The sequence below is a fragment of the Pleurodeles waltl genome, chromosome 1_1 (genome assembly GCF_031143425.1).
Source record: "Pleurodeles waltl isolate 20211129_DDA chromosome 1_1, aPleWal1.hap1.20221129, whole genome shotgun sequence".
In the NCBI taxonomy this organism is placed as follows: domain Eukaryota; kingdom Metazoa; phylum Chordata; class Amphibia; order Caudata; family Salamandridae; genus Pleurodeles; species Pleurodeles waltl.
The window spans coordinates 443,250,343-443,277,278 of NC_090436.1; the positions used below are offsets into that span (position 1 = coordinate 443,250,343).

The following is a 26,936-nucleotide window of genomic DNA, read 5'->3' on the forward strand; positions in this document are numbered from 1 at the left end:
TTAACCCCTTCTGTGCCGGGGACGTAATGGTTACAGTGCTGCTGTGCCCAGGACGTAACCATGCCGTCCTGGGCACACAGCCCAGAGGGAGCGCTAGCGCTCCCTCTGTGGGGTTCCCCCCAAGTCAGGGATGGAAGGGCCTTTGGGGGCAGATCGGACGATTTTAGGTCAATCTGCCCCCAAGGGGGGCAGAAACCACTAGGCACCAGGGATCTTTTTTTTTGCGCCGTCACGCTAGGGTAGCGACCTTGTAGGCAAGGGTCGCTCCCAGGGGGATTTGGGGGGGGGGGAATTAATTTTAGGCCATTTCTGCCCCCCGGGGGCAGATTGGCCTATTGTTATTAGGCCGATCTGCCCCCAGGGGGGGGCAGAAGCCTCTAGGCGCCAGGGCAAATTTTGTATATTCTTTTTTTTTTTTTAGAGATTGGGAGCGATCCATTAGGCAAGGGTCGCTCCCTGGGGGGCCAAATTGTATTTAGACCATTTCTGCCCCCTTTGGGGGCAGATTGGCCGATTGTAGGTCAATCTGCCCCCAAGGGGGGCAGAAACCACTAGGCACCAGGGATCTTTTTTTTGCACCATCACGCAATGGGAGCGACCTTGTAAGCAAGGGACGCTCCCCAGGGGGTGTGGGGGGGCAAATTTATTTTAGCCCATTTCTGCTCCCCCTGGGGGCAGATCGACCTATTGGTATTAGGCCGATCTGCCCCCAGGAAGGGCAGAAACCTCTAGGCGCCAGGGCAAATTGTTTTTTTGTGTTTTTTGTTTTTGTTTGTTTGTTTGTTTGTTTAGAGATGGGGAGCGACCCATTAGGCAAGGGTTGCTCCCCTGGGGGGCAAATTGTATTTAGACCATCTCTGCCCCCCTTGGGGGCTGATTGGCCGATTTTAGGTCAATCTGCCCTCAAGGGGGCAGAAACCACTAGGCACCGGGGATTTTTTTTTGGGCGCCAATGTCACGCAGGGGGAGCGACCCCATAGGTAAGGGTCGCTCCCGGGGGTTGGGGGAGGGGGTTGGTGGGGTGGGGGACAAATTTATTTTAGGCCATTTCTGCCCCCCCTGGGGCCGGCTGAGCTAGAGGCCAAAATCCACAGGTAGGCCCTGTTTTCTAAGAAAAAATGTGATGTGTCCACGTTGTGTTTTGGGCCATTTCCTGTCGCGGGCGCTAGGCCTACCCACACAAGTGAGGTATCATTTTTATCGGGAGACTTGGGGAACGCTGGGTGGAAGGAAATTTGTGGCTCCTCTCTGATTCCAGAACTTTCTGTCACCAAAATGTGAGGAAAATGTGTTTTTTTTAGCCAAATTTTGAGGTTTGCAAAGGATTCTGGGTAACAGAACTTGGTCAGAGCCCCACAAGTCACCCCATCTTGGATTCCCCTAGGTCTCTAGTTTTCAAAAATGCACAGGTTTGGTAGGTTTCCCTAGGTGCCGGCTGAGCTAGAGGCCAAAATCTACAGGTAGCCACTTTGCAAAAAACACCTCTGTTTTCTTTCAAAAAATGTGATGTGTCCACGTTGCGTTTTGGGGCATTTCCTGTCGCGGGCGCTAGGCCTAACCACACAAGTGAGGTATCCTTTTTATCGGGAGACTTGGGGGAACATAGATTAGCAAAACAAGTGTTATTGCCCCTTGTCTTTCTCTACATTTTTTCCTTCCAAATATAAGAGAGTGTGTAAAAAAGACATCTATTTGAGAAATGCCCTGTAATTCACATGCTTGTATGGTCACCCCGGAATTCAGAGATGTGCAAATAACCACTGCTCCTCAACACCTTATCTTGTGCCCTTTTTGGAAATACAAAGGTTTTCTTGATAGCTATTTTTCACTCTTTATATTTCAGCAAATGAATTGCTGTATACCCGGTATAGAATGAAAACGCACTGCAGGGTGCAGCTCATTTATTGGCTCTGGGTACCTAGGGTTCTTGATGAACCTACAAGCCCTATATATCCCCGCAACCAGAGGAGTCCAGCAGACGTAACGGTATATTGCTTTCGAAAATCTGACATTGCAGGAAAAAGTTAGAGTAAAACGTAGAGAAAAATTGATGTTTTTTTCACCTCAATTTCAATATTTTTCTTTTTCAGTTGTTATTTTCTGTAGGAAACCCTTGTAGGATCTACACAAATTACCCTTTGCTGAATTCAGAATTATGTCTACTTTTTAGAAATGTTGCGGTTTCTGGGATCCAGCATTGGTTTCATGCCCATTTCTGTCACTGACTGGAAGGAGGCTGAAAGCACAAAAAATCGTAAAAATGGGGTATGTCCCAGTAAAATGCCAAAATTGTTGTTGAAAAATTGGGTTTTCTGATTCAAGTCTGCCTGTTCCTGAAAGCTGGGAAGCTGGTGATTTTAGCACCGCAAACCCTTTGTTGATGCCATTTTCAGGGAAAAAACCACAAGCCTTCTTCTGCAGCCCCTTTTTCCCATTTTTAAAAAAAAAACGAAATTTACACTGTATTTTGGCTAATTTCTTGGCCTCCTTCTGGGGAACCCACAAAGTCTGGGTACCTCTAGAATCCCTAGGATGTTGGAAAAAAAGGACGCAAATTTGGCGTGGGTAGCTTATGTGAACAAAAAGTTATGAGGGCCTAAGCGCGAACTGCACCAAAAAGCCAAAAAAAGGCTTGTCACAGGAGGGGGAAAAGGCCTGGCAGCGAAGGGATTAAATTGATAGTGCTTCCAGAGTTTCTTTATTTATTTTTAAATGTTCCTATTCCACTCATTTACAACTTTTTCGACACGCTCTGCGGCTTATTAACTTGACTTGTTTGGGCTGACAAGCGCCCTCGTATTCGGTGGGAGGTCCTCACTCTTCCATATGAGCGCGGATGCTTCAGAGTGCTCCGTATGAGGCTCTATTTCCTAGCAGCACAATGTCACTTCTCCTATCACAGGTTTCATCCAGACGCGTGCATACCTTATGCAATTTCAAATGGGTGCTTGTTGCCCCGGTATCTTTGCGTACGCTGTTTCCCTGATCTCCCGCACTGACATTATTTAAGAATCCATATTTTCCTTTCACGCAGGAGGCATTGGTACAGCGCACGCTACAAATACATAATATTTGCACACTGTGATGTTTTTCCAGATGATCATGTTTTCTCAAACACGGAGGTGTTTTGCTGGTGCCACCCAACTGAAGCACTTTTTGCTATGTCGCTTGCAGAGTGCTCTCCGCGCTCGCTTCCCTTCATACCCACTGGCCCCCGCAGACCTCTCTCCTCTCACGTTAGTCATTACAGCAGACTCAGTGGCGCATCTTGTCTCCAGACTATGCCAAGCGAACATTGCTCTTTTACCTGTTACTGAATCAAAGCTTAGAGGGGCTTGGGAGTCTGACTTGGGTTGGACCCTATCAGAGAGCCTGTTGTGCCCAAACCCTTTATGTGCCCTTTAACCACAGACACAAGCGAGCCTGTTGTGCCCAAACCCTTTATGTGCCCTTTAACCACAGACACAAGCTGTTGCATTTTAAATGTTTCCGTAGGGCATACGTAACACCTAGTGCTATTGCCCATATGGATCCCACTAGATCATCTGCCCGCCCTAAATGTCTTGCACTGCTAGCTGACTTCCTGCACATGACATGGAAATGAACCCTCATTAGTTTTTATTGGCGCCAAGTGTCTGGCCAGCTATCACTAATGCTGGGCACGACTTTTAACCCTGACCCACTGCTGGCCCTATTAGGGTATATGGGCGATATTCCCAAAAGCCTGAGACCTTATGCTGCTGTCGCACTCTTACTGCCCAAGAGAGAAATTCCACTTCTTTGGGGAACCAAAAAGGTGCTGACTACCAAGCGCTGGATCACAAGCTTAATTTACTGTGACAACACTAGCGAAATTTATGCATCTCTCGAGCCCCCAGCTTCTCGACCGCAGGATATATGGCAGACACTCAGAGATTATCTGCACACCTTTGAGATTAATCCATCCATTTCCCCACACCATGCAGGCACGTGTTGATGTGTGTTATTGAGATTATTTATTCTCTATTGTGCCTGCATGTCTTTGAATGCTCTTTTAGGTCATTGTCTGTTGTCCAGCTCTTTACTGATATGCCTTCATGACATATACGCCTGTCGTATTTTCATTTTCTTTTTTTTTTTTAGGTACATGGTATCTTAGCCCTCATTACTTTGCTTGCTTCTCTCCTGTGACATTCCATTAGCTGATTATATTGTTGTATATTCTTGAAAATAATTTAAAAAAAAATCAAAAAGGTTACCCTCTTCCTTTTTCTTTTCTTCCGCCCAATATCTCTCTCATACCAGAACCGATTTCAGAAGAGCATCTGTCCATGGTAGAGCAGGAGGAACTCCTGTTGATCTCCAAAGGTGCCATAGAAGATTACAGCACTCCAAGTAAGGCAGGGGTTGTTACCTCAAGCCCCCCAACGCCTTCCTCCATGGAGGACAGATTTAAAATGCTCACCTTGGCCCAGACCCAGCTGCTTTGCACCTTTTTTTCAGTGCATTAGTATTATGTTACTATATAGTTACTTCCTTTTGAGATCTTCATAAAGCCTGAATACCTCATATAAGTGAAAAACATTGCCTCAAAATCAATTGATTTTACAAATGTGTGAATCGAAAGGATCCAAGTCTTGATGCATAGATCACACTATACTTCTATGAAATACATAGTTATACATTAAGATATCCAAGGCTAAATTCCAAGAACGATTTGTTTAAAGATAGTCCACTGTGTCTTGGGCCATCAGGTATAGCTGTGTGTGAAACATCCATAGATTCATTTTCTTCCTTAACCGTGGACTCCTCATAGAGTATGGTAAATGAGTTTTGGCCCACCAAAATGTGGCCTCTTCAGGCCAAAATAAATCTGAAATCCAGGAAACAGCCTGTGTCGTAGCCATCAAGCACAGTCACCATCTGTATCTTTAATGTTGCACTGTTAGCTGGGCTGGAACATTCCCGATTCTATTAAATGGTCAGTTGGGAATTAATCCTTAAGGTCATGTCAGTGTGTGTAGGCTTACAAAAAGTAAGTGTGAGTAAAAAAGGACATTTTATTTATGGACCGCTGTTGAAATGTGTTGAATGGTTTTACAAAAGACATTTCTTCTAATAGTCTTGAATGTCATGATTTTAGTTTTCCCGGTATTGACTTTTAGTTGATTTACTTTACAATATGATTCCATGGCTGTCAGATGGGCCTGCAGGCCCATTGCTGGTTTGGCGATCAAGACTGACTCATCTGAGTATAATAAAGGTGGAATTTTTAAGTTATTTATCATTTGGGATATCCTTTGTGACCATTCTTATTGCTTCGTAAAAGCTCATTGATGTACAAAAAGAGCAACCTCTGGGCCAAAAAAACACCTTTGTTTTACTCCATTCCTAATACGGAATTTTTTACTGATTAGCCCCTGTGAAATTAGTCGTACTTGTGAGGTAGTATCCATATATAGCTACTGAATTAAGGACAGAAGAACTTTATCGATACCCATGGATGTTAGCTTTTGCCTCAGGACCAGGCGAAGGCTGCGGTAAAGTCAAGAAGGCTACATGGAGGAGCATTCCTTTAGCAGTGCTGAGCTTGTGCACAATATGTAGAAAGGTGAATATTTGATCGGCCATTGACAGGCCTTCTCTAAGCCTGTTTTGGATAGGAGGAAATAATGTTATCTCTGGCAGTCCAGTCATCAAGGTTCCTTAGAAACACTTTTTAGAATATTTTACAGTCAATATCTAATGGACTGGCTGTTCTGTAGGATTTCGGGTCATTTATTTTTTTTTTTGGCCTTTTTTGTAGGTTGGCAAAATCATACTGTTTTGCCAAGATGGAGGGCACGATGCCTCTACCTTGATTCTTGATAGAATTTCCATTAGGACTTCAGACCACCAGTCCACATCTGTAAGGAACAACTCTGGGGTATCATGTTTAGGCCCGAGGCCTTCCCTTTTTTTAATGTCCTCACATTTTCTTTACAGATCACAAAAGGCACTCGGGCCGACCTCTTGGAACTGCTTGTGGTTTGCTTGTCAGCATTTCAGTATCTCGGGATGTCATCTTCTGCTGTAGGGCTAAAAATTCAGAATAACTGGGCCACCCAGACTTCTTCACTAATATTTGACCCCAGATTTTCACATATTATAAGCCAAAAAACTCTTGTATCATTCCCTGCTGTAGCATGTTCAAGTTATCTCTAGTTTTTATTTAAGGCCTCACATTTTCCTTTTTTATTATAACTTCATATCACCTGTATTATTTTGTCATTCTTGAGTAATTAATCCTTTTCTGTTTGACATTCCAGCATGGATTTGTGTAAGGCGGTTTTAGTAGATTCATGAATCCAGCCTGGTAGGCTTGCTGCAAGGTCGAGACTCCACCTGACCCTTACTTGACCTCCCACATCCCAAGATGACTTCAAGTCTTGAACTTCTCTTGTTTTGGAATTTTTTGTTCTGTTTCAGATCAAGCGTCAGGGGATTATGATCACTAACAGTCCTTCAGTGTAATTTCAAGTTTTCAACATTGTCCCAGTCTGTAATGTTTAGGAGAATATAGTAAATTACAGATTAGTCCCAGCGCGCTTTGTGCATTAGTATACTTTTATAATTGTTGTTATAGGAGTAGTGTGCTGATATTAGGCCCTCGCTTGCACAAAGATCAGCTAGGCGCTTACTTCTATTGTCAGTCTTTAGAAAGTTGTGACTGACAGACAGGCTCCCCATTTCTGATTTTCACTCACTTATTGACTCATCGTTCACTCCTCATTCACCCAGCTTGCAAGTGTCCCGTAGGCTCTCATTATTCTAATGAGACTACTGGATTTTCAGTGGCAGAATCGGCTGCAGTGTGGGAGACTGAGTCTGAACCACTACAGGGGACGTCTGTCACTCCAGTGCGGGTTTTGCTCCGGCTAACTAGCAGTGCCTCATCTCTACCCAGAGGCAGGGATGATTGGGCAGCCGAGCGCATGACATAACTGGTTTCTCAGGGAAGCCGTGGTCACTCAGGTCTCATCCGTTTCTCTCAGTTACATTAGTCTCACATACACAATGACAAACAGAGGCAGTATAGGGTTCAATAATGCTTTAATAAAGCGACTGCATCTTAGATAGCAAAGCATGGACTGCAATAACCAGGACGATACAGCATGCCAAGATTAAAATTGTGACAAGGAGAGTAAAGCATGGAAATACCGCTACCATATTGTCACTAGAGTCAATAGACTAATTCCTACCTAGGCTATAATAGAGCACAGCGTGTTAAACTCTAATTCTGCCCTTCAGGTTCCCCTGGGAAGACATCATCCCCCATACCTGAGCAAAGGCCTGAAGTCTGCGGAAGCAGCTGTAGCGAAGCATTCAGCAATCAGCATACAGTTGTGGTTCTCTGGCTGGAATCTCCCTCTAACGTGTAAGGGACAGGAGAGTGTTTTTATAATAAAACAGCTGATGTTCTGAGAAAATGTCCCTACGTAAGGATGTGTGTTTCTATGAATATCAGAGACAAAACTTAAACCGTGTTCTTCGGCAACCTATCTTACTGCAGCCTTGGAAGAAGCACAGAGTGAGCAAGAATGTCTTGTTTGAGAACACAGTGCTGGCCTAGGCAAAAACAGCTAGATAGAGAGAAATAAAACAAGACCGTAAAAGTGGTTACTATAACAATAATAAAGTGAAGCAGAATAAAATAAATCTAGGTTAAAGTGCATAGTGGCAGGCCTAGTATGTCAAAATAATGTGCATGGAGCTGTAACTAAAATGGCTACACAGCACAAGTAAATGCACTACATATGAAGGGAAGTACATTTGCGTCACTTGATTTTTGCAGTACTTATTTAATGAGCTCCAGGAGCTCTATGAAACCTTGCATCTTTCGCTGCAGGACATATACATTAATTATTTTCAGTGTAGAGTTGTCAAACAATTTAATGCTGTGGATTTGTAGGTCATCATGCAGATTTTCCCATTCCTTATTTGCTACACATGAATCCATACTCCATGCTATTTTCAGGCCATCCCTGTTTATTGTTTTGGCCTGTTCACTAGCACATTATAAATGGGTGATATTACCAGGGTGTGTCCATGGTGTTACTACCCATATTTCTTGATGGATTATAATGTCTTCGGTAGTTAGGGACTTCACAAAGTCAGAGTCACTGGCCTTCTTAGGGAAGCCAACCATGTTTCAAGAGATAATCATATTTAATTTCTACCTAGAGGATTTGTCTCTTTGCCACCCCTGCAGTTTTGCTAGTGAGTCCAAAGTTTGCTAATGACTTACTTTTGGGCATTTCTTCTCTATCTCCTCAAGGGATGCCTGCATCCTCTGCAAAATGCCCATTCGCCCCCTTTCATTGGGGCATGCATTTCCAGCTCACTTCTTCTGGTCAGTTCTAAGAGTTGTGCAGATTGTGTTCCAAGCAGAAAAATCAGCCAGTGCTTTAGGAGTTTGCATTGACTGCTTGTTGCACATTTTTATATCATTCTCTTTCTGCTGAGCCTGAATGGGTAGGTGGGAACTTTTTGTGCCTCTCAACACCTTGAATCATCAGGCTTTTGGTGGCCACTTTGCAATCAATTCCCCATTCAGGCAGGTTGAGAACAATCCTCACCAAGCAAATGGGTTGGCCAAGGGTTTGCATTTGAAGGTTCAGTGCCAACTAGAATACATCCGGTCTGTCCCGTATCACACTAATATGTTGTCTCATAATCTGGAGATCTCTCATTTTGATTACTGTTTCTCCAAGTTTATCTGACAACCATTTGTAAACCTTATTCCTCAAGGTGGTTCTACATTCATTACTTGTAGTTGAGGTGAGATTGCAGATCACAAAGTTTCTTCTGTCTTTGACCCATTTCATGATTTTAATATTTGCGTCTTGCAATCACTTGATTGTATCAGGATTTTGTATGTTATCAATATTGGACCAATACATTACACCAAGTTCATCCTTGAAGTACACTGCTAATTTTCTTTTAGCACCTGCAACCTCATGCTTCTGCCTCTCATTATCAAGAGGAACAGTTGGGTAGCTCTTATCATTTGTTGGGTTGGAGGGATTTTGATCATCATAGTCCTCCCATATTGCTGTCGTGAGAGGTGGGCGGCCGGTGTCAGGTATACACAGACTTGCAGGGGCAGGGTATGTTTTGGGTTTCATTTGTAATATCATTAGATTAGAACATAAATAATCTTTTACGTAGATCAGACAGTTCTCTGTAAACTTCTTTTAACTGTATGTTAAGCATATTTAGGAGAGGTGTAATTTATAAACACCTGCAAAGCGGCGCAACTGTTTTTTCACTGGCCAAGTTCGAAATATCCTTGGTGTGGCTGCAAAAGTAGCTCGTGCACATCTTTGGAAGTGTATAAGAGAACAAAAACAAGAATGGCTCTAGCAGTATAGATCAGACAACTTTTGTTAACAGCATTCACATTCTAATTGTTATTAGCTGGATTATTGATATCCAGCATATGTAATTTCATATTGTTGAAATTGTTGTTTTCAATTTGAATATCACTTTTTTGCTCCCTACATTACAAATACCACCACACTTATTTGATGCAAAAATGTGTTTATCATAAATGCAAAATTGTTAGCACAGCTATCAAAATCACCTATCAATACTGCACAATCCTTGTATAATCTCTTTAGTTGAGGCCGATCGATCCTTACATCCTTCTGGCGAAGACCGTTCAGCCTTATTTATGGAGAGACAGTGGATACTAAGAGTACCCGGTGATATTGGTGGTTGTACATACCCTTGTTTTGTCCTGAGGAGGCCTTGAATGAATAGGCGAAAACGTGTCGACTATACAGATGAGAAGCAGTCCACTATAAGGACCCAAAAGAACAAATTGGATTGTGGACCGTTGCCTCCAATCAGTAGTGACGTTGAATGAAACTTTTTAGCTCGCCTTTATTTTGAATGGACTATTTTCTGATGGCCCAGAATTGAACATTTGGGAATGACTCGCAATTTGAAATCATGTCTGTACAGGAATTGTGCAGCACTGATGGTATGTGATTTTTGACAGTCCTTTTGCTGACTTTGTGACCTTGACTTAGCTCCCCTGTGGGATTTTGTAAAGCGTATCTTCCTGATTACAGTCATTTAGAAGTGTTAATTGGGGAGTGGTTATGTCCAGATTTCTACAGTTACCTTTGTTGTTGTCAACCTTTTTCCTTATGTTGAATCTTTCTTTCCTCCCCATATTTGCTGCAAGTACTGTGTTCAAGTACAGGTGTCCTTTATGTGACAATTCCTTAACAATAGGATGCCCTATAGTCTTCATGAGTTCTCCTTTCATTTAATTCTTTGTTTGAAACCATTTCCTGCGTTGTCCGGTTGGAAAGGATATAATAAAGAGTTCAAACTGTAAGGTTTGCTAAGGCACTTATTGGGCTGATCAGATAGAAACTCCTAATATCTTACCTTAGAATCTTCCCCAGGTGTCAGTCTGGATCTGTTAGATTTTTCCCGAGCAATAACCATGTGCGCCATCAGGAGGCGTTGGTCCGCTACTCGTCCGTCGTTGGCAGCGTGCATGCCGGATATGTCGCGGGACCTATATAGACTCCACCCTGGCCCGTTGATGTCAGTTTTTTTCTTTCTGCGCTAGCCAACGCTGCTCCAAAGAAGTCCCTAAAGCTCATTGTGGCCCAGAGCTCGGCTCCACGTCACTCTTGATCACGGTCGAGAGAAAGGTCGCAGAGCCCCCATTCATCCCACTCCAAGTCGTTGGGACGGTCGGGTAAGAGGAGGCACAAGAAGAAGTAGAAGAAGAACAAGCTTTCTTCGACTTCACTCTGTCAGCTGACAAGATGAGGGAAAAGGAGCTTTGTTGTTCCAGACCTTTGTCCTCAGAGCTTGCGTCTGGACTGGCCCCACACCTCCCCGAGTTTCTGGAAGCCGGAGCGACCTCTGTCCAACTTGGGAGGGGCGCCCTTGGGTTATGCTGCGGCAGCTTCAACTCCATGGGTTGCCCATGGCTCTGTTCCTGGATCCGAACTGGCATTGGTTGTACCACCTCAACCTTCCCCGATGCTGGGTCCAATGCCGACCCTCTCGTCATCACCCACGCCCCCAGGTGGCGTCGACCCCATCCTCATTGTCCACTTCAACACATAGCAGGACTGGTGTCGCCTGATGATGATTCTGACGTTGACAGGGGCCTTTCCCCTGGATAGGATACTGACCCTTAGTCTCTTGGGTGGGGTACAATGAGGAATGGTAGGGATCGCTAAACCCTTTAGATTACCAGCTTCAAGATCTCATTGATTGGCAGATGGTCCTGCATGAGTCCGGTTGTCTAGATACTTCCCCTGACATTGGTATGCTTTCTCCCACTATTGTGGGTATGAAGGAGGAAGCGTCTTATTCAGTGGTGGTGCAAAGAGCGTCCGAGGTCCTGGACCTCGAGCTGCCTTCAGTGGCAGTCAGGACCAACCTCCTGACGGAGGTGCTTCAGCTTGGGGCTTCTTCATCTGAACACCTTTTCCCCTTTATTGAAGCCCTTACTGATGTCCTGCTGACTACACGGTCCAAACTCAGCACAGGGGCTCCTGGGAACAGGACAATCGCCCGCTGCCATATGCCTGCTCTAAATGACCCAGTGTTCCTGACACAACACCCACCCCTGAGAGTTTGGTTGTCCAAGCCACTACATCCCAGGGTGCATTCCATTCTGCACCACCAGACAGGGAATCCAAGAGGCTGGACCAACTTAGGAAGATGATGTTTTCTTCCTCCATCTTGGCATTGCGGTCCATGAACACTGTATGCCTTTTGGGCCGTTACTCTTATACTCTATGGGACACAGTTGCGCAAGTGCTGCCACAGGTTCTGGAGGAGGCCTGGGCCATTCTATCCAAAGCAGTTGCTGACAGGAGTGGGCTTGATACAACCGACTCACTGGGCAGAGTGGCTTCTTTGACAATGGCCTTGAGGCGCCATGCCTGGTTGAGGACATCTGGCTTTTCGGGAGATGTCCAATCTACCCTTTTGGACATGCCCTTTAATAGCATTCGACTCTTTGGAGACAAAGCAAACTCAGTGCTTGGGCGCTTCAAGGATTCTTATTCTACGGCCAGGCCCTTGGGCCTCACAGCTACCACTTTTCCACCTCATTCTGCTTTTCACTCTTTTGTGGCTACAGAAGAGGTGGCTCGCCATGTCTGTTTCTCTCCAGCCACCGTGCAGCGCATCCTGCTCAGCCTCTGCCTGCCTGGAGACATGGTATTCAATGTCCCCATGGATCAGGGAGCCAGCAGTCTGGTCAGCCCACCGTCCCCCCTCTGTAGCTGCCTTCAAATCTTCCTAGTCTGATGCTTACCCACCAGGGACCAGTTGAAGGCAGAATTCACAGTCACCTGCTCTGTCGTCAGTCCATTGTGTCAGACAGGTGTCTTTTGCAAATAATCCAAAGGGGCTACTCCCTCCCCTTCGAGACTACCCCTTCATCCATGCCCCATCCTACGATTGGATGAGGGAGGATCACTTCTCTGTTAAGTGGTTACGGCTCTGTGGGCCAAGGGAGCCATAGAGAGAGTCACCGTGCCAGAAGTAGGTTGTGGTTGGTATTCCTTCTCCTTTCTGGTACCCAAAAAGGACAAGGGGCTCTGCAAATCCTAGACCTCTGGTCCCTCAATCCCCTCCTCAGGAATGAGAATTTCAAAGTCCTCACTTTGGCTCAGGTCTTATCTGCCCTGAACCTAGAAGACTGGATGGTAGTTTTGGACTTTTAGGACGCTTACTTCCACATTCCTGTCCTGCCTGTCTACAGACGTAACTTGTGGTTCATGGTAGGCCATGAGCACTTTCAGTTAATCATGCTTCCCTTCGGCCTTACCAGTGCCCCTCTGGTGTTCACCAAGGTGATGCCGGTGGTCAAACCCCATCTGGACAGGTCAGGGGTTTCAGTCTTCCTCTACCTTGATGACTGGCTGTTGAAGGTGGGCTCTCCCCAGGCTGTTGGCTCCCAACTTCAGACTATGGCAGATCTCCTACATTCACTGGGGTTCACTATAAAAGTGCCAAAGTCACACCTGACACCCTCTCAGACGTTCCCTTTCATCAGAGCTGTTCTAAACACAGTGTAGTTTTGGGCGTATCCTCCTGAGCAGCAAGTCTAGGATATTCTGGCTATGATATCCATGTTTCAGTTTCTATCCTGAATTCGGTGAGAACGACTCTGTGGCTGCTGGACCTCATGGCCTCCCGCATCCTGCTGGTGACACATGCCAAATGGCGTATGCGGGCTCTGATGTTCCAGTGGGCCCAGCATCAGAGGAATCTCTCTGACATGGTCTAGATGTCGGAGGGAACTTTGTGAAATCTGCAGTGGTGGCTAACCAACGTGATTGGGTCAGAGGCAGATCCCTCTCCCTTCTTCAATCAGATCTGACAACAGTGACAGATGCATCAGTTCTGTGATGGGGTGGCAACCTCAGAGGTGAAGATCAGAAGCATCTTGTCTCCGGCGAACTCCGGACTTCACATCAACCTATTAGAGCTTTGAGAAATCAGACTGGCATTGTAAGCATTCCCTCCCTCACTCAAAGGGAAAGTGGTGCAGGTGTTCAAGGACAAAAGTACCTCCATGAGATACTGCCACAAGCAAGGTGGAGTGGAGTTGTGGACCCTTTGTCAGGAGGCTCTGTGCCTCTCGACAAGGCTGGAACATCAGGACATATCCCTGGTGGTTCAAGACCTGGCAGGCTCTCTGAATGTCAGAGTGGACAAACTCAACCGACAATGCCTTGTCGATCACAAATGGTAGATCTGTTCCCCTCTGCAGGGAATGTGCAATGTCTGCAGTTTTTAACATTGTAGTTTCCAAGACGGCGACGCTTTTCATCTTGCGTGGAGTTCATGTCTCCTGTACTCCTTTCCACCCATACCACTTCTGCCCACAGTTCTCAAGAAGATCAAGAACGACCAGGCCCAAGTATTGCTTGTGGTTACGAAGTGGGCACGAAGAGTCTGATATCCCTAGCTCTTGAGTATGGCCATCGGACTGCCCCTTTGAGAAGATCTTTTGTTGAAGCAGCAAGGTAGGGTTCTTCATCCAAGCCTGACCAGTCTCCACCTTCTTGCATGTATATTGCGCATCAGCAGTTGACAGCTTTTGACCTTCCGCCTGAAGTATGTAATGTTATCTTGGCAGCCAGGCGTCCCTCCACCAAAACGGTATACGCCTGTTGTTGGCATAAATTTGTGACATGGTACACAGACAAGTCTGTTGACCCCCTCTCAGCCCCTCTTTCCGAGGTCCTCTTATTTATAATTTCTTTGGCCCAGCAGGGCTTTGCTTTGGGTACCCTCAAAGATTATTTGCTCTCTGCATATCTGACATTACCCGACCAACTCTCTTTGTTTAAGTCTCCTATTGTTAGTAGGTTCCTTAAGAGTCTTATCCACATGTTTCATCCATCCCCCATTCATCATGCCCCAATGGGATTTGAATTTGGTTCTGACATTCCTCATGTGTGCTCTCTTTGAGCCTCTTCACAATTGTCCTTCCAGGCTTCGAACACTAAAAGCAGCCTTCCTTGTGGCCATTACATCTGCCCGCAGGGTAATTGAGCTGCAGGCGTTACCATCTAAACCACCCTACCTTTTCTTCTATCCTGACAAAGTGGTGCTTCGCACACAGGCCTCCTCTCTTTGGAAAGTGGTTGCGCGCTTCCATGTAGTCCGATCCATCACCTTGCCTACTTTTTACGCACCTGCACATCCTTCTAAGGAAGAGGAGAGACTCCACCTCCTGGACCCAAAAAGAGCGTTGGCATTCTACATTGATCGTACCAAAGAGTTCCAGGTGAATGATCGACTCTTTGTTGGTTATGTGGGTGTCAAGAAAGGTCAGGCAGTGTAGAAGAGAACTGTAGGTAATTTGCCCCTTTTTGCAGTACGCCCCCTCATCCCCCCTCACACACAAACACACACTTTTTGCCTGATATTTGATACTAACATGCTGGGATCCTGCTAACCAGGCCCCAGCACCTGTATTCTTTCCCTAAAACGGTGCCATTGTTTCCACAATTGGTGCACAGATAAGTCCCTTGTAAAAGGTACCAGTGGTACCAAGGCCCATGTGGCCGAAGAGGGACCCTAAGGGCAGCATCATATACCATACCACCCTAAGGGACCCCGCACATGCACACTGCCATTGCAGTTTGTGTGTGTTGGTGGGGGGAAAAAGATAGTCAACATGGCATCCCTCTGTGGGTGCCATGCCCACAAAGCACTGCTTATGGCATAGATAATTCACCCCTCTAGCAGGCCTTGCAGCCCCAAGACAGGGTGCGCTATACCACAGGTGAGGGCAGAGCTGCATGATCAATATGCCCCTACAGTGTCTAAGTCAATTTTTAGACATAAGTGCAGTGTGGCTATATTGAGTACATGGGCCAGGAGTTTGTCATTACGAACTCCACAGCTCCATGATGGCTTCATTGAAGACTGGGAAGTATCAAACTTCTCAGCTCCATAAACCCACACTGATGCCAGTGTTGGATTTATTGTAAAATGCACACAAAGGCCATCTTAGAGATGCCCCCTGAAATTCACCCAACACTCTAGTGTGTGGCTGACCGCCCTATGCCAGCCTATCACTACCAGATGAGTTTCTGGCCCCATGGGGTGAGAGCCTTTGTGCTCTCTGGGGTCGGGGACACAGTCTGCAACACTTGGTGGTGAGCCTCAAAGGCTCCTGGGCACTCCAGCTAGTGGAGATGCTTGCCCCCTGGACCACACCCCACCTTTGGCGGCAGGTCCGGCGGGAACATTAGTAAACACCAGGAGGTGTGCCCATCCCAGCTAGGCCCACCCATAGGTTGACCAGAGCTGAGGTGAACCCCTCCGGGCAGAATCCTCAATCTTGTTTTGGAGGATGTTACCAAATAGAGTTAGGAATGTGCCCCACTCCACAAAGGGAGTAGGCACAAGAAGGGTGTAGCCATCCTCAGGCTGCCCTCTGACCCCTGTAACACCCCTAAACCTAATATTTTAGGGGCTCCCCTGAATTTTGCTCTTCAAATTTCAGGTGACCTGAAAAGAAATAGAACTGAAGAGCCGCACCAGCAAAGAGGATGTCTGATGACAACTGACTTGGCCCCAGCCCTACCGTCCTGCCTGCAACTTCAAGACTCCTGCTACAAAAAGGCAACACATCATGCAAAACCAGCAACGTCTACAAACCCTCAGAGGACTGCCTGCCTACCCAAGAACCAAGATCTCCCAAGGACAGCTGCCCTGTACACAAAGAAACCTCCAAGAAAGACTCCAGAACCGCTCTGGATCCGCAAGTCGGGCTCACTCTGCACTGAACGCCCACTACTCGAGTCCAGGTGGTCCACCGGACCACAGAGAGTCCCCAGGCGATTCCAACCTAGAGTCCACCCTTGGTTGACCCCTCCTGACCAACACGATGATGATTGCAGCCTAAATCCAGAGGACCCCCTTGACAGTGACCTGATCTGGAAAAGATTTCCCAACGCCTAAAGGTACCCCTGCTTCCGCAGCCCCCTGGCATTGGGGAACCCAACCGACGGTCCATCAATGTGCAGTGGGCTGTCTACTCCCTGGAACACACCTGCAGCATCTTTGTGACCCCCTACATTCCCCCTTTGAAAAGCATTGGGCGCCCAATGCTGTGTATGCTCCATGCACCCGGCTGCCCTTGTTCTGCTGAGGGTGTATGTTTAGTGCTGGCCTGTGGCCCCCTGCTGCTGATCCAAACCCGCCAGGTCTGTCCCTGAAGTCGGGGGACTTACCTGCAGACTGTTTCTTGCCAAGAGCCCCCTGTCTCCATCGGATTCCATTGGGTTCCTGACACCAACTTTGACCTCTGCTCCTGGCCAGCCCTGTTTCGCTGGTGGTGCATCCTTGGTGTCTTCCTAAACCGTGCCCTGTGGACAACTTAACCCCTGAAGCTTGGGACCGTACATCTAGTACTTAACTGCAAACTGTGTTGTTACTTTTCCTCCCCTAGGACTGCATTACTTTCTGTGAGAAATTGCACTGTCTATTTTTGAAATTATTACTCACCTGTATTGGTACTTGAAACTGTACTTACCTGCAGCAAAGATCCTTTTGGTTCTAGAAACAAAGTAACAAAGTATATTTTTTGGTACATAAAACATTGGCCTGGAGTTAGTCATTGAGTGTGTGCCTCATTTCTTGAATCTGTGTACAACAAATGCTTACCACTAACCTCTGATAAGCCTAACTGCTCGCCCACACTAACACAAAAGAGAGCATTAGTATTATCTACTTTGGCCTCTGTAAAGCCTTTGTGATCCACTCGACTCTGTGCACACTATACCTCATTTTTGTTTAGTATATTCAGAGCCAGCTTCCTACAAGAACCATCTCGAGATGGGTCGTTCTCTGCATGAAAATGTGCAGAAAAAGCAATCCCCACAGTGTTTACTCCCTCATTCTACCAGAGCGACAGCTGCAACCACTGCATTAGCATGCAGAGTTCGTCCTGAACATCTGTCAGGCAGCAACGTGGGCATCTTTGCACATGTTTACCAAACACTACTGCCTGCATAAGGTCCAAAGGGACGGGTACTTTGCCCGTTCGGTCCTGCAGGACCTACTAGTGTCACCGTGGTTCGCTGACCCTCCTCTGGGGATGGTATTGCTTGGGTATTTATTCTAAGGTAAGTAATCTGCAACTAGCAGTCTATATCAGATGAACAAGTTACTTACCTTCAGTAACTCCGTATCTGGCAGAGACAGATTCTAGTTGCAGATTCCTTACCGACCAACCCATTTGTCCCACTCAGTAAACTTATTTCTAGGGACTCCCCTTTCAGGGCCCTAGTTTTGATGCACCAGTGGTCAGTGTTCTTCATGGCTCCGTGCTTCTGGTATGGAAAATCATGAAAAGAAACTGTTGTCAGCGCACTAGGATGACGCTTATATAAGTCTTGCGACGTCATATCCGGCACACACGATGGCAACGACGGACGCGGAGCCGACCAACACCTTCAGACTGCGTGCAGGGGTACTGGTCTGGAAAAATCTCTGGATCCAGACTGATGCCTGGGGGAAATTCTAAGGTAAGGAATCCGCAACTGGAATATGTCTCTACCAGATAATTTGTTACCAAAGGTAAGTAACTTGTTCTTTTCGCTGCTGGGAAAGTCAAGTTTTGTTGCCATCTTGACACAGACCCTTATTGCTTCGTCGTCCTGCATTGTTGCAGTGAAGCTGAATTTCCCCATTGGGGAACCATTCAGGTTCTCCAATTACTGTAGTGGTGACAAATCCAAAGAGGATGAAGAGAGGGGCAATGACAAATAGGACAGCCTATTTTGCAGGAAGTCACTTAGGGTTTGGTCCACTGTCATTGCTTGTTGATAGGTGCCTGAGTGTTTCTTTTCACCCAGGATATTTTGTGTAGTTTCTTACTGAGTCATTTGTTAAGGTAGGAATTTCATACGGGTGTGTGGCTAATAGGCCGGTCAAGCTAGGAGGAGAAATTTCCAACCTGTGAGACTGTTGATTAATTATGATGGTATTGACCAACAACGGTTGCAGGGGCTTCTTCATAGACTCTGTTTTTAAATTCACCCAAGTATCATAACTTTCCCCTGCGATGGGAGACCCCTGCCATGTTGGTGACTTTGATTCCCTTTTTGGGTAAATTTTCATCATCTTTTTCTGGTCGTAATGCTGTCTGTTCCCAACTTTGGTGGGCTCGGCTATGTACTGGCTGCAGCTCTGGCCAGCACTATCCTCGGTATCCTCCCTTCCACAGGGTTGATGGTGGATCTCCGTGCTTATTGTAGAGCCAGGTGTAATTATGGCTTTTTCTGGGGCTTGTTCAAGAGGGCTGGTACTATTAGACCATGACCCCTTTTAGCTTCCACCCTCATTTCCAAAGATATTTGCCACTGCTTTTTTTTTTCCAGTCTCTTCTGTATTCTATAGGGAGGTCATTGATAAGTCTGACATATCAAGTATCCCCCCCACTTGTTTTTGCCTGTAGCATAGTGCCAGAAATTGGATCTATAGTTGGCAGAGGTATACACTTTTGTCCAAGTAAGGACCACAATCCTAGCCAGGGTAAGTCACAACACAATCCAAATTAACCTATGCTCAACCTCTGGTAGCTTGGCACAGAGCAGACAGGCTTAACTTAGTTGGCAATGTGTAAAGTATTTGTGCAGTAACTCATACAGTAACACAGTAAAAACACCACAAAAATACACCACCCAGGTTGAGAAAAATAGATAATATTTACCTGAATAAAATGCCAAAACTCTGATATGCACAAGTCGAGATATCACTTTTCAAAGGTTTAAAAGAGTCTCAATCCTTAAGAATCAGTGGTTGTATCCTTGTAACACATAGTGCCTGGGATGCTTCAAAAATAATGATGCATGGGGGCCTCAGAGGAGGAGATGCACTGAAAAATAAAGAGCTGCGCTGGATTTTCCAGTGCAGCACAGACAAGGCGTAATTTCTTTCCAATCTGCAAGGTGATGCGTCGATTTCCAGGAGCACAACATTTGTTCCTCATTGCGATGCAGGGATATTTTGACACCCAGGGACGATGCGTTGAAAATCCTTGACGCGCTGGTAAGAAGGAGCAGGCACTGTGTCGATCCGGTAGGTGATGCAGTGAATTTTCAGCTGCGAGGCATGCGTTGCGTCGATTTTTGCAGGAGTTGCTTTGATTTTCTGAAGCACGGGGATTTTCTTCTTTTTGGTGAATCGTTGTGGCCCTGAGTCTTCAGAACAGGAGGCTAGCTCAATCCAAGCCCTTGGAGAGCATTTGTGGGGAAGGCAGAGTCCTTCCAGCACAGTCAGAGGCCAGCAGGCAGCCGGGCAACACGCAGGGCAGCAGTCCTTCTCAGCAAAGCAGTCCAGATGAATCCTTTGGGCAGCCAGGCAGTCCCTCTGACAGGGCCCAGGTGTAGATCCAGAAGTGTCTGATTTGGTGGGGTCAGAGACCCAGTATATATACATCCAAAAGTGCCTTTGAATTAGGGGAAACTTCAAAGAGTGGTTTTGAAGTGCACAAGTTCCCCTTTCAGCCCAGTCCTGTCTGCCAGGATCCCTTTGGGGGATTATCGGTCCTTTGAGTGAGGGCAGGCACCTGGCCTTTGAAGTATAAGAAGAGAGCCCCTCCACCCGTTCTGCCCAGGGAGACCCATTCGGTATGCGGACTGAGTGTCCTGTGTTTATGGCTGTCTGGGTGGAATGGACAAGGGGAGCTGTCAACCAGCACAGACCAAACATGGATTGGAGGCAGGTTGTAAGACACAGATGGCATTAAGTGCAGAGAAATGCCCACTTTCTAAAAGTGGCATTTCTAAATAGTAATATTAAATCCAACTTCACCAGTAAGCAGGATATTCTGTTACCATTCTGGCCATACTAAACATGACATGGCTACTCCTTTCAGATCAGAATCTACCACTTAAACGTATATAAGGGCAGTTCTAATGCTGGCCTATGAGAGGAGCAGGCCTCATGTAGTGGAAAACAAATTAGTGAGTTTTTCCCTACCAGTACATGAAAAATGCCTAAGTACATGTCCTGCCTTTTACTTACATAGCGCCCTGCACTGTGGGTTACCTCGGGCCTACCTTAGAGATGACATATGTAGAAAAAGGGGAGCTTAAGGCTTGGCAATTAGTTTTAAATGCCAAGTCGAAGTGGCAGTGAACCTGCACACACAGGCCTTGTAATGTCAGGCCTGAGGTATGGCTAAGGGGCTATGTATGTGGGTTGCACTACCAGTGCTGCATGCCCACTAGTAGCATTTCATTTACAGGCCCTGGGCACCTCTAGTGCACTTTACTAGGGACTTACAAGTAAATTAAATATGCCAATTGTGTAGGAACCAGTGTTACGGGAACCATAGTTTAGGGAGGGAGCACATGCACTTTAGCACTGGTTAGCTGTGGTAAAGTGCCCAGAGTCCTAACGCCAACAAAAATGAGGTCAGAAAAAGAGGAGGAGGAAGGCAAAAGGATTGGGGTGACCCTTCAGAGAGGGCCATTTTCCAACACATCAGATGTTTTATCCTAGTCTTTCCTTGCTTTATTAGGGCTACTGGCTCTGAAGTCATTTCTGAGGGCTGCACTCAAGGGCCAAAGGTTGCTATTGTTGTGTGGCCATTTCAAGTATAGCTCCATGCACGTTAGTTTAACATACTAGGCCGCTGTGCACTTTGCCCTAGATATATTTTATTTACCTTCGTATTGTTATTTTACAATAACCAGTTTTTAGGGTCTTGTTTTCATTTCTTCTATCGCACTGTTTAGTTTAGCTCAGCACTGTTTTCTCAAATAATGCATTCTTGATCGTCCTGTGCTTCAGTCAAGGCTACAGTCTGGTACATTGCCGGTAAACGTGGTAGAAGTTTAGTCTCCAGCATTCGTAGAAAACACACATCCTTACGTTGGGACATTTTCTTAGAACATCTGGGTGTTAGTTATAAAAACACTTTCCAGTCCTAGTACACGTCAAGAGGGAGATTCCAGCCAGGGAACCACAACTGTATGCTGAATGCCCCGTTGCAGATGCTGATGCAGATTACAGGCCTTTGCTCAGGTATGAGGGTTGATGTCCTCCCGGGGGAACCTGAAAGGCAGGCTTAGAGCTTAACATGCTGTGCTCGAAATATAACTTAGAGAGATAATAATCTAGCGGCACTATGATAGCCTTATTCTTGTGCTTCACTCTCATCGTTACTATTTTATTATTATTGTGTTGTGTAGTTCTGGTTATTGCAGCTCATGCTTTGTTATCCAAAATGCAGTCGTTTTATTAAACCAATTCTTAAAACTTATACTGCCTCTATTGTCATTTATATATGAGACCGCACTGTGTATGAGAGAACCGGTTGTGACCTGAGTGACCACGACTTCCCTGAGAAGTACTGAGATGTCATGCGCTCGGCTGGCCAATTTTCTCTACCATTTGGGAGAGATGAGGCACTGCTAGTTAGCCGGAGCAAAACCCGGATTTGGAGTGACAAGCGTCATCTACCGTGGGCTAGACTCAGTCCCCCACATCGTGGACAAGCTTGTTGCTCAAAATCTAGTAGTCTCATTAAGATAATGAGAGCCTACGCGACATGGCGCCGCCAACGTTTGGTTAGGCTCTAATTTTCGGTTCCACCGGAATATCTCAGTCTCATTATATATAATGACACCTCAGTTCCGTATACGGAGACGTCCGTGGTGCTGAGGATTTCCACCACAGCCGCATAGGTAATCCTATTTTGGCTGGTGGTTGTTCAAGCTTGAACTTTAAAAGGAAAAAAACCCATCTTGGTGTGCCTTCTCTGAACTCTTAGTGCTTCTATGATGGCGAATCCCCAGGTTGTACAAATAGCTCTTAACAAGAGACAACCTCTCACAACGCACTTACTAGCACATGGCCTTGCGGCCCAGGGAGGTCCAGTCACGTTTGTGGTGGACGCCCACGCAGCCTATAGAACAGAGCTTTTTTACTCATGGGTCATATTTCCAGCATTTGATGGGAACACAAATACATTTTATACATATACAGTTGCGAACGCGCCTGGGAAATACAGGACGTACGCATACTTAGAGATACCTCTACCTTATCAAGAACGTAATAATTGGCTTGATGGCGCCCTAGCGTATACAATATTACCAGTAAGGTTAGGTCCACTAAGTAATGACTGTCCTACCTTGGCTTTATTGGCCACATATACACCACATCCTGCGGTTGCGAATTTGGCAGTAGTTGAGGTTCGATGCTTATACATTGAGTTAACAGCAATATACAGACGATTAGTACAATTTGTGATGCAAACTTTAAATACAAACCCAGCACGTGCTGCTCCAGCACAACCACATGCAGTAACACCAGGTATAAATCCGGTGACTGTACATTCAATTATGAGTAAGGTCCCGGCCAAACTAGAGGAGATTCCGTTTTAGCTAGCTCAAAAAATGAACACGCTGGAGGCAGTATTTCCCCATACGGGACCTCAGGATAAACATAGAATATTAACTATGTGCTTGCCCTAGGATTGTCCCTACAGTTGAACACTAACACATGGGGCACGGTATTTGCTGCGCTCTATACAACGGCACACGGTACACCGACACTTGCCAACCTACCGGAAGTGCTTAAACAAATTCAAGATGAATACGGGGCTGCCCCGGCCCTAGATTTGGGAATGCAACTGATGGGCAATTTTGCCACAGTTTCTTCAATCATCCTAAGTAACCTTAAAGGGGAAGTAGTTGCACTCACAGTGCGCATGCGTCTCCGTGACGTTCCGCAACAAGACCAGAAACGAGAGCTGCCTAAAATAATAGCAGAAACTTATTCAAGTATCGGTCGAGATAGCCTAGGGGCTAGACCACAACAACCTCATATTCAGGGTAAAATTGATAAAGATAATGCTAAACAGCTACCTGAGGGTACTAAGAAACGCTGGGAGAAAAAACAACAAATACCTAAAAAAGAAAGGGGAGAATCTCCACAAGTGGAGACCCCACAGAATAGATATAATCTCAGGAATAGAGAGAGTATAAAAACGCCTGATAGATATCAATATACTGATACACACCAATCTCATTCCTTTCAGGACTCATCGGAAAAGAGAAATGAGAGAGGTGGGCGATCAGAGCGGAGAACAGAGTACGTGAAACCGAGACGGGAATCACAACGCTCTTCGGAGGTTTCTGTTAAAAAGGAAGAGAAACCTGTACAGCAAAAACAACAATTTAAAAAGAAAAAAGTGGCAGCAGTCTCAGTTCGACATGCCACTCAGGAAGAGGGTTCTCTTGAAGAGCAAGAACTGGGCTCTATCCCTGCTAGACAGCGCGGCAGAGGTCACAATAGTTCTCCGGAATCTTCTAGAGCATATGGAGGTGAAAGCAACTGATGACGTTATACAAGTAGAAACAGCAGACATGCGTGTCTCTGAACCCGATAGGGTGTATAAAGTAACACTACAACTGGAAGGAGACATTGAATGAACGATACACGCAATCTTTTGGGACCGTGTAGTCAAAGTATATGACATCTTGTTGGCCGAACAAGATTGGCCGTCTGATTTTGTCCGCACCTGCCCATATGGAGAAGAGGTTATTAAACCTTTCTTCTCGTCCCTTGTTCCAGAGGAACTCGCTGAGTCCTATTCTATAGACTGGGCTCTAGCACAAGCACCTGCGTTATATAGAAATCATGTAGGGTAGGATAAGGACTCTCCATACCATGTCATTCCCATTAAAAGTGAACCTCAACCACAACCGCAGTATTCCATAAAACATGAAGCAAGGGCACCGGTGAGAGAGATACTCACGCAATTAGAATACCAGGGTGTGATTGAACCCTCTGCCTCACCGATGAATAACCCCTTATTCCCTGTAGCTAAGTTGGACCATTCATACAGAATAGTCTTAGACTACAGACATTTAAACGGACATACACGTACATATGCTACACAAAACTCACATAGCACTGCACTAATGAGCAACATAGTGCGGAAAAAATACAAAACGACTTTAGATATCTCAAATGGGTTCTTCTGCCAGAAAATAGCGCCTGAAAGCAGGGATTTAACAAGCTTTAGCACACTAGGCTCCCAGAAAAAATTCTGTTGTTTGCCCCAGGGGTATAAGAACAGCCCAGGACTCTTTGCGGCTCGTGTGACTGCTATTTTACACGAGATAGACCCTGAAGCATTGTCATATGTGGACGATATATGTCTCACGGATGACGAGTTACTACAACGTTTAAGACGGGTAGCCCTCATTGTTGTACGAAAAAAGTCAAAAATTGCCTTCCTTCTGGGATATGAGCTGTCGAGTGAAGGGAAGAGCCTAGCGCCACAATTTTTAGAAAAATTTGCACAATTGCAACCACCAAATATGATAAAAAAACTTCAATCGTTGTTAGGCTTTCTAAATTTTGGCAGAACATACATTCCTGATTATGCAACACGCATAAAACCTTTATATGACTTAATACGTCCTGATTTCTCAAGTAAATTCTGGATGGTTGAACATACACCCACTCTTCGAGATTTACAGACAGATATGCTAGCAGCAAAACATTTACACACAAGGGACAATAAAACACATTTGGTCATCAGGGTAATAGCTGGGGCCATCGGTTTCACTTATGTAACATTTAATGAAGGTAAGCCAGTCCCAATAGCATACAAATCACATTTGTATTCAGCTGCTGAACAGCGATTTGCACCCACGGAGAAAATTCTCACTGCTGTGCAGATGGCTGTTATTAAAGAAAGACCTCTTGCCCAAGGAAAACGCATTATTGTCGTTTTTCCTATTCCAGCCCTAGAGGCTGTTACAAAAGCTAGCGTTCCGAACGCGAAAGCACTTCGTCCACGATGGATACAAGGGGCTACGTCTCTAACAGCCACTGATGTAGACTACATTTTCGACCCAAAATTACAAACTCAAGAATTTCTACAATATGAAGTAGAATATCTAGTTCCAGCAGACACCTTGCCTATTAATCAATATCATGCAATCATGTATACCGATGGCTCTGCGCAACTAGCGATTGGAACTAAACATCAGTATTCTGCTGCATGCGCAGTCGTAAGCGGCTATATGGAGGGGGAGAAATTCTGTCCCCAGCATACCTATACACAGACCTTAGGGGATTGTACAGCACAATTGGCTGAGCTAAAAGCTCTACTGATGGCACTAGAACATACGGATCCGACACAGTTCACACTGATTGTTTGTGATTCATTTTATTGCGTCCAGTCTTTTAATGAATACCTGCATTACTGGTGTTTGAATGGGTTCAGAGATTCAAAAGGCAACACCATAAAACACAGACTTCTGTGGGGAAGGTAGCAGACCTGAAAGAGACGCTACCCAAAGTCCATATTGTGCATACACTTGGACACCAGCGCATTGGAATACACGTTGCTGGAAATACTTTGGCTGATGAAGCCGCAAAGTCAGCAGTGGCAGTTGCCACTGTAGCTGCAGTGACTCGTTCGGGTTCCAAACCAGACAGACATTATGGCTGCCATAAAAGCTACGGTTGATGACACGCCTTATCCTAAAGGAATTCCTAATAAATATCAATACTTGATGGGAGGTATGCTGAACGCTGAAGTTAAAATTCCAGGTGTAGGCGTACGCGACGTCCCCAATAAAGATGTAAGACCTCAATTGATTAAAGCAGCGCATGAGGGGGTGGCATCTGCACATGCTGGTGTGCGCAGCTACAATTTCACTCTTACAGGCCCGTTATTGGTGGCCCGGTCTCTATAAAGATACTAAGTAGTATGTCCTTTGTTGTGACATCTGTCAACAAATTAGTTTCCACGGCCAAGCACCCGCCACAGACACCTCTCTCAATTTGCAATAGACCATTACATTGTGTGTACTTGGACCATTGCGGTCCATTAACACCTGATAGTGCATACAAATACATATTAGTCGCTGTTGATTCCTGCTCCAGATTTGTGTGGGTGTGGCCACAACGCTCGGCTGACGCTCGGACTGTTATTAAAGATTTGCGAGTCTTTGTCGGTACAAATGCAGTTGAGGCATTCCATTCGGACCAGGGCCCTGCTATTGCCTCAAGGGCATTCAGGGACACCATGGCTTCGTTCGGGGTCCAACTCCAGTACTCGTCTCCATTTCATCCCGAGGAAAATAGTGTTGTGGAGCGATTAAACCACGATTTAAAGCAATCCTTAACGGCCAGAGTCTTAGGTACGGGTCGTAGTTGGCTAACCCACCTATATGGAGTTCAGATAGCACTAAATAACCTGTCTAGAAGGTCTCTGGGGGGTCGTACTTCATAAGCGTGCCGGTTCGGAACACAAGTGTTTGTTCCGGATCTTGATGGGCCTGGCGTGGAGGCAGCAGAAATACCTTTTGACATAAATGATAGTGTCACTGTTTTACAGGAATTACAGAAGTTCCGTGAAGAAAATT

The 26,936-nt window shown here is 45.7% G+C and overlaps 1 protein-coding gene across 3 annotated transcripts in view; it reads left to right on the forward strand.

Moving 5' to 3' along the window:
• The window catches only part of MSH3 (mutS homolog 3), a 1,766,808-nt gene that overhangs the window by 1,156,003 nt on the left and 583,869 nt on the right, over positions 1-26,936 (forward strand). The window contains exon 18 of one of the 3 annotated variants that reach the window (XM_069224514.1): positions 4,285-4,374. The exons of the other annotated variants lie outside the window; for them this stretch is intronic. Coding sequence (XP_069080615.1) covers positions 4,285-4,374 — 90 coding nt within the window. The remainder of the gene's footprint in view (positions 1-4,284; positions 4,375-26,936) is intronic. 3 annotated transcript variants of the gene reach the window in all.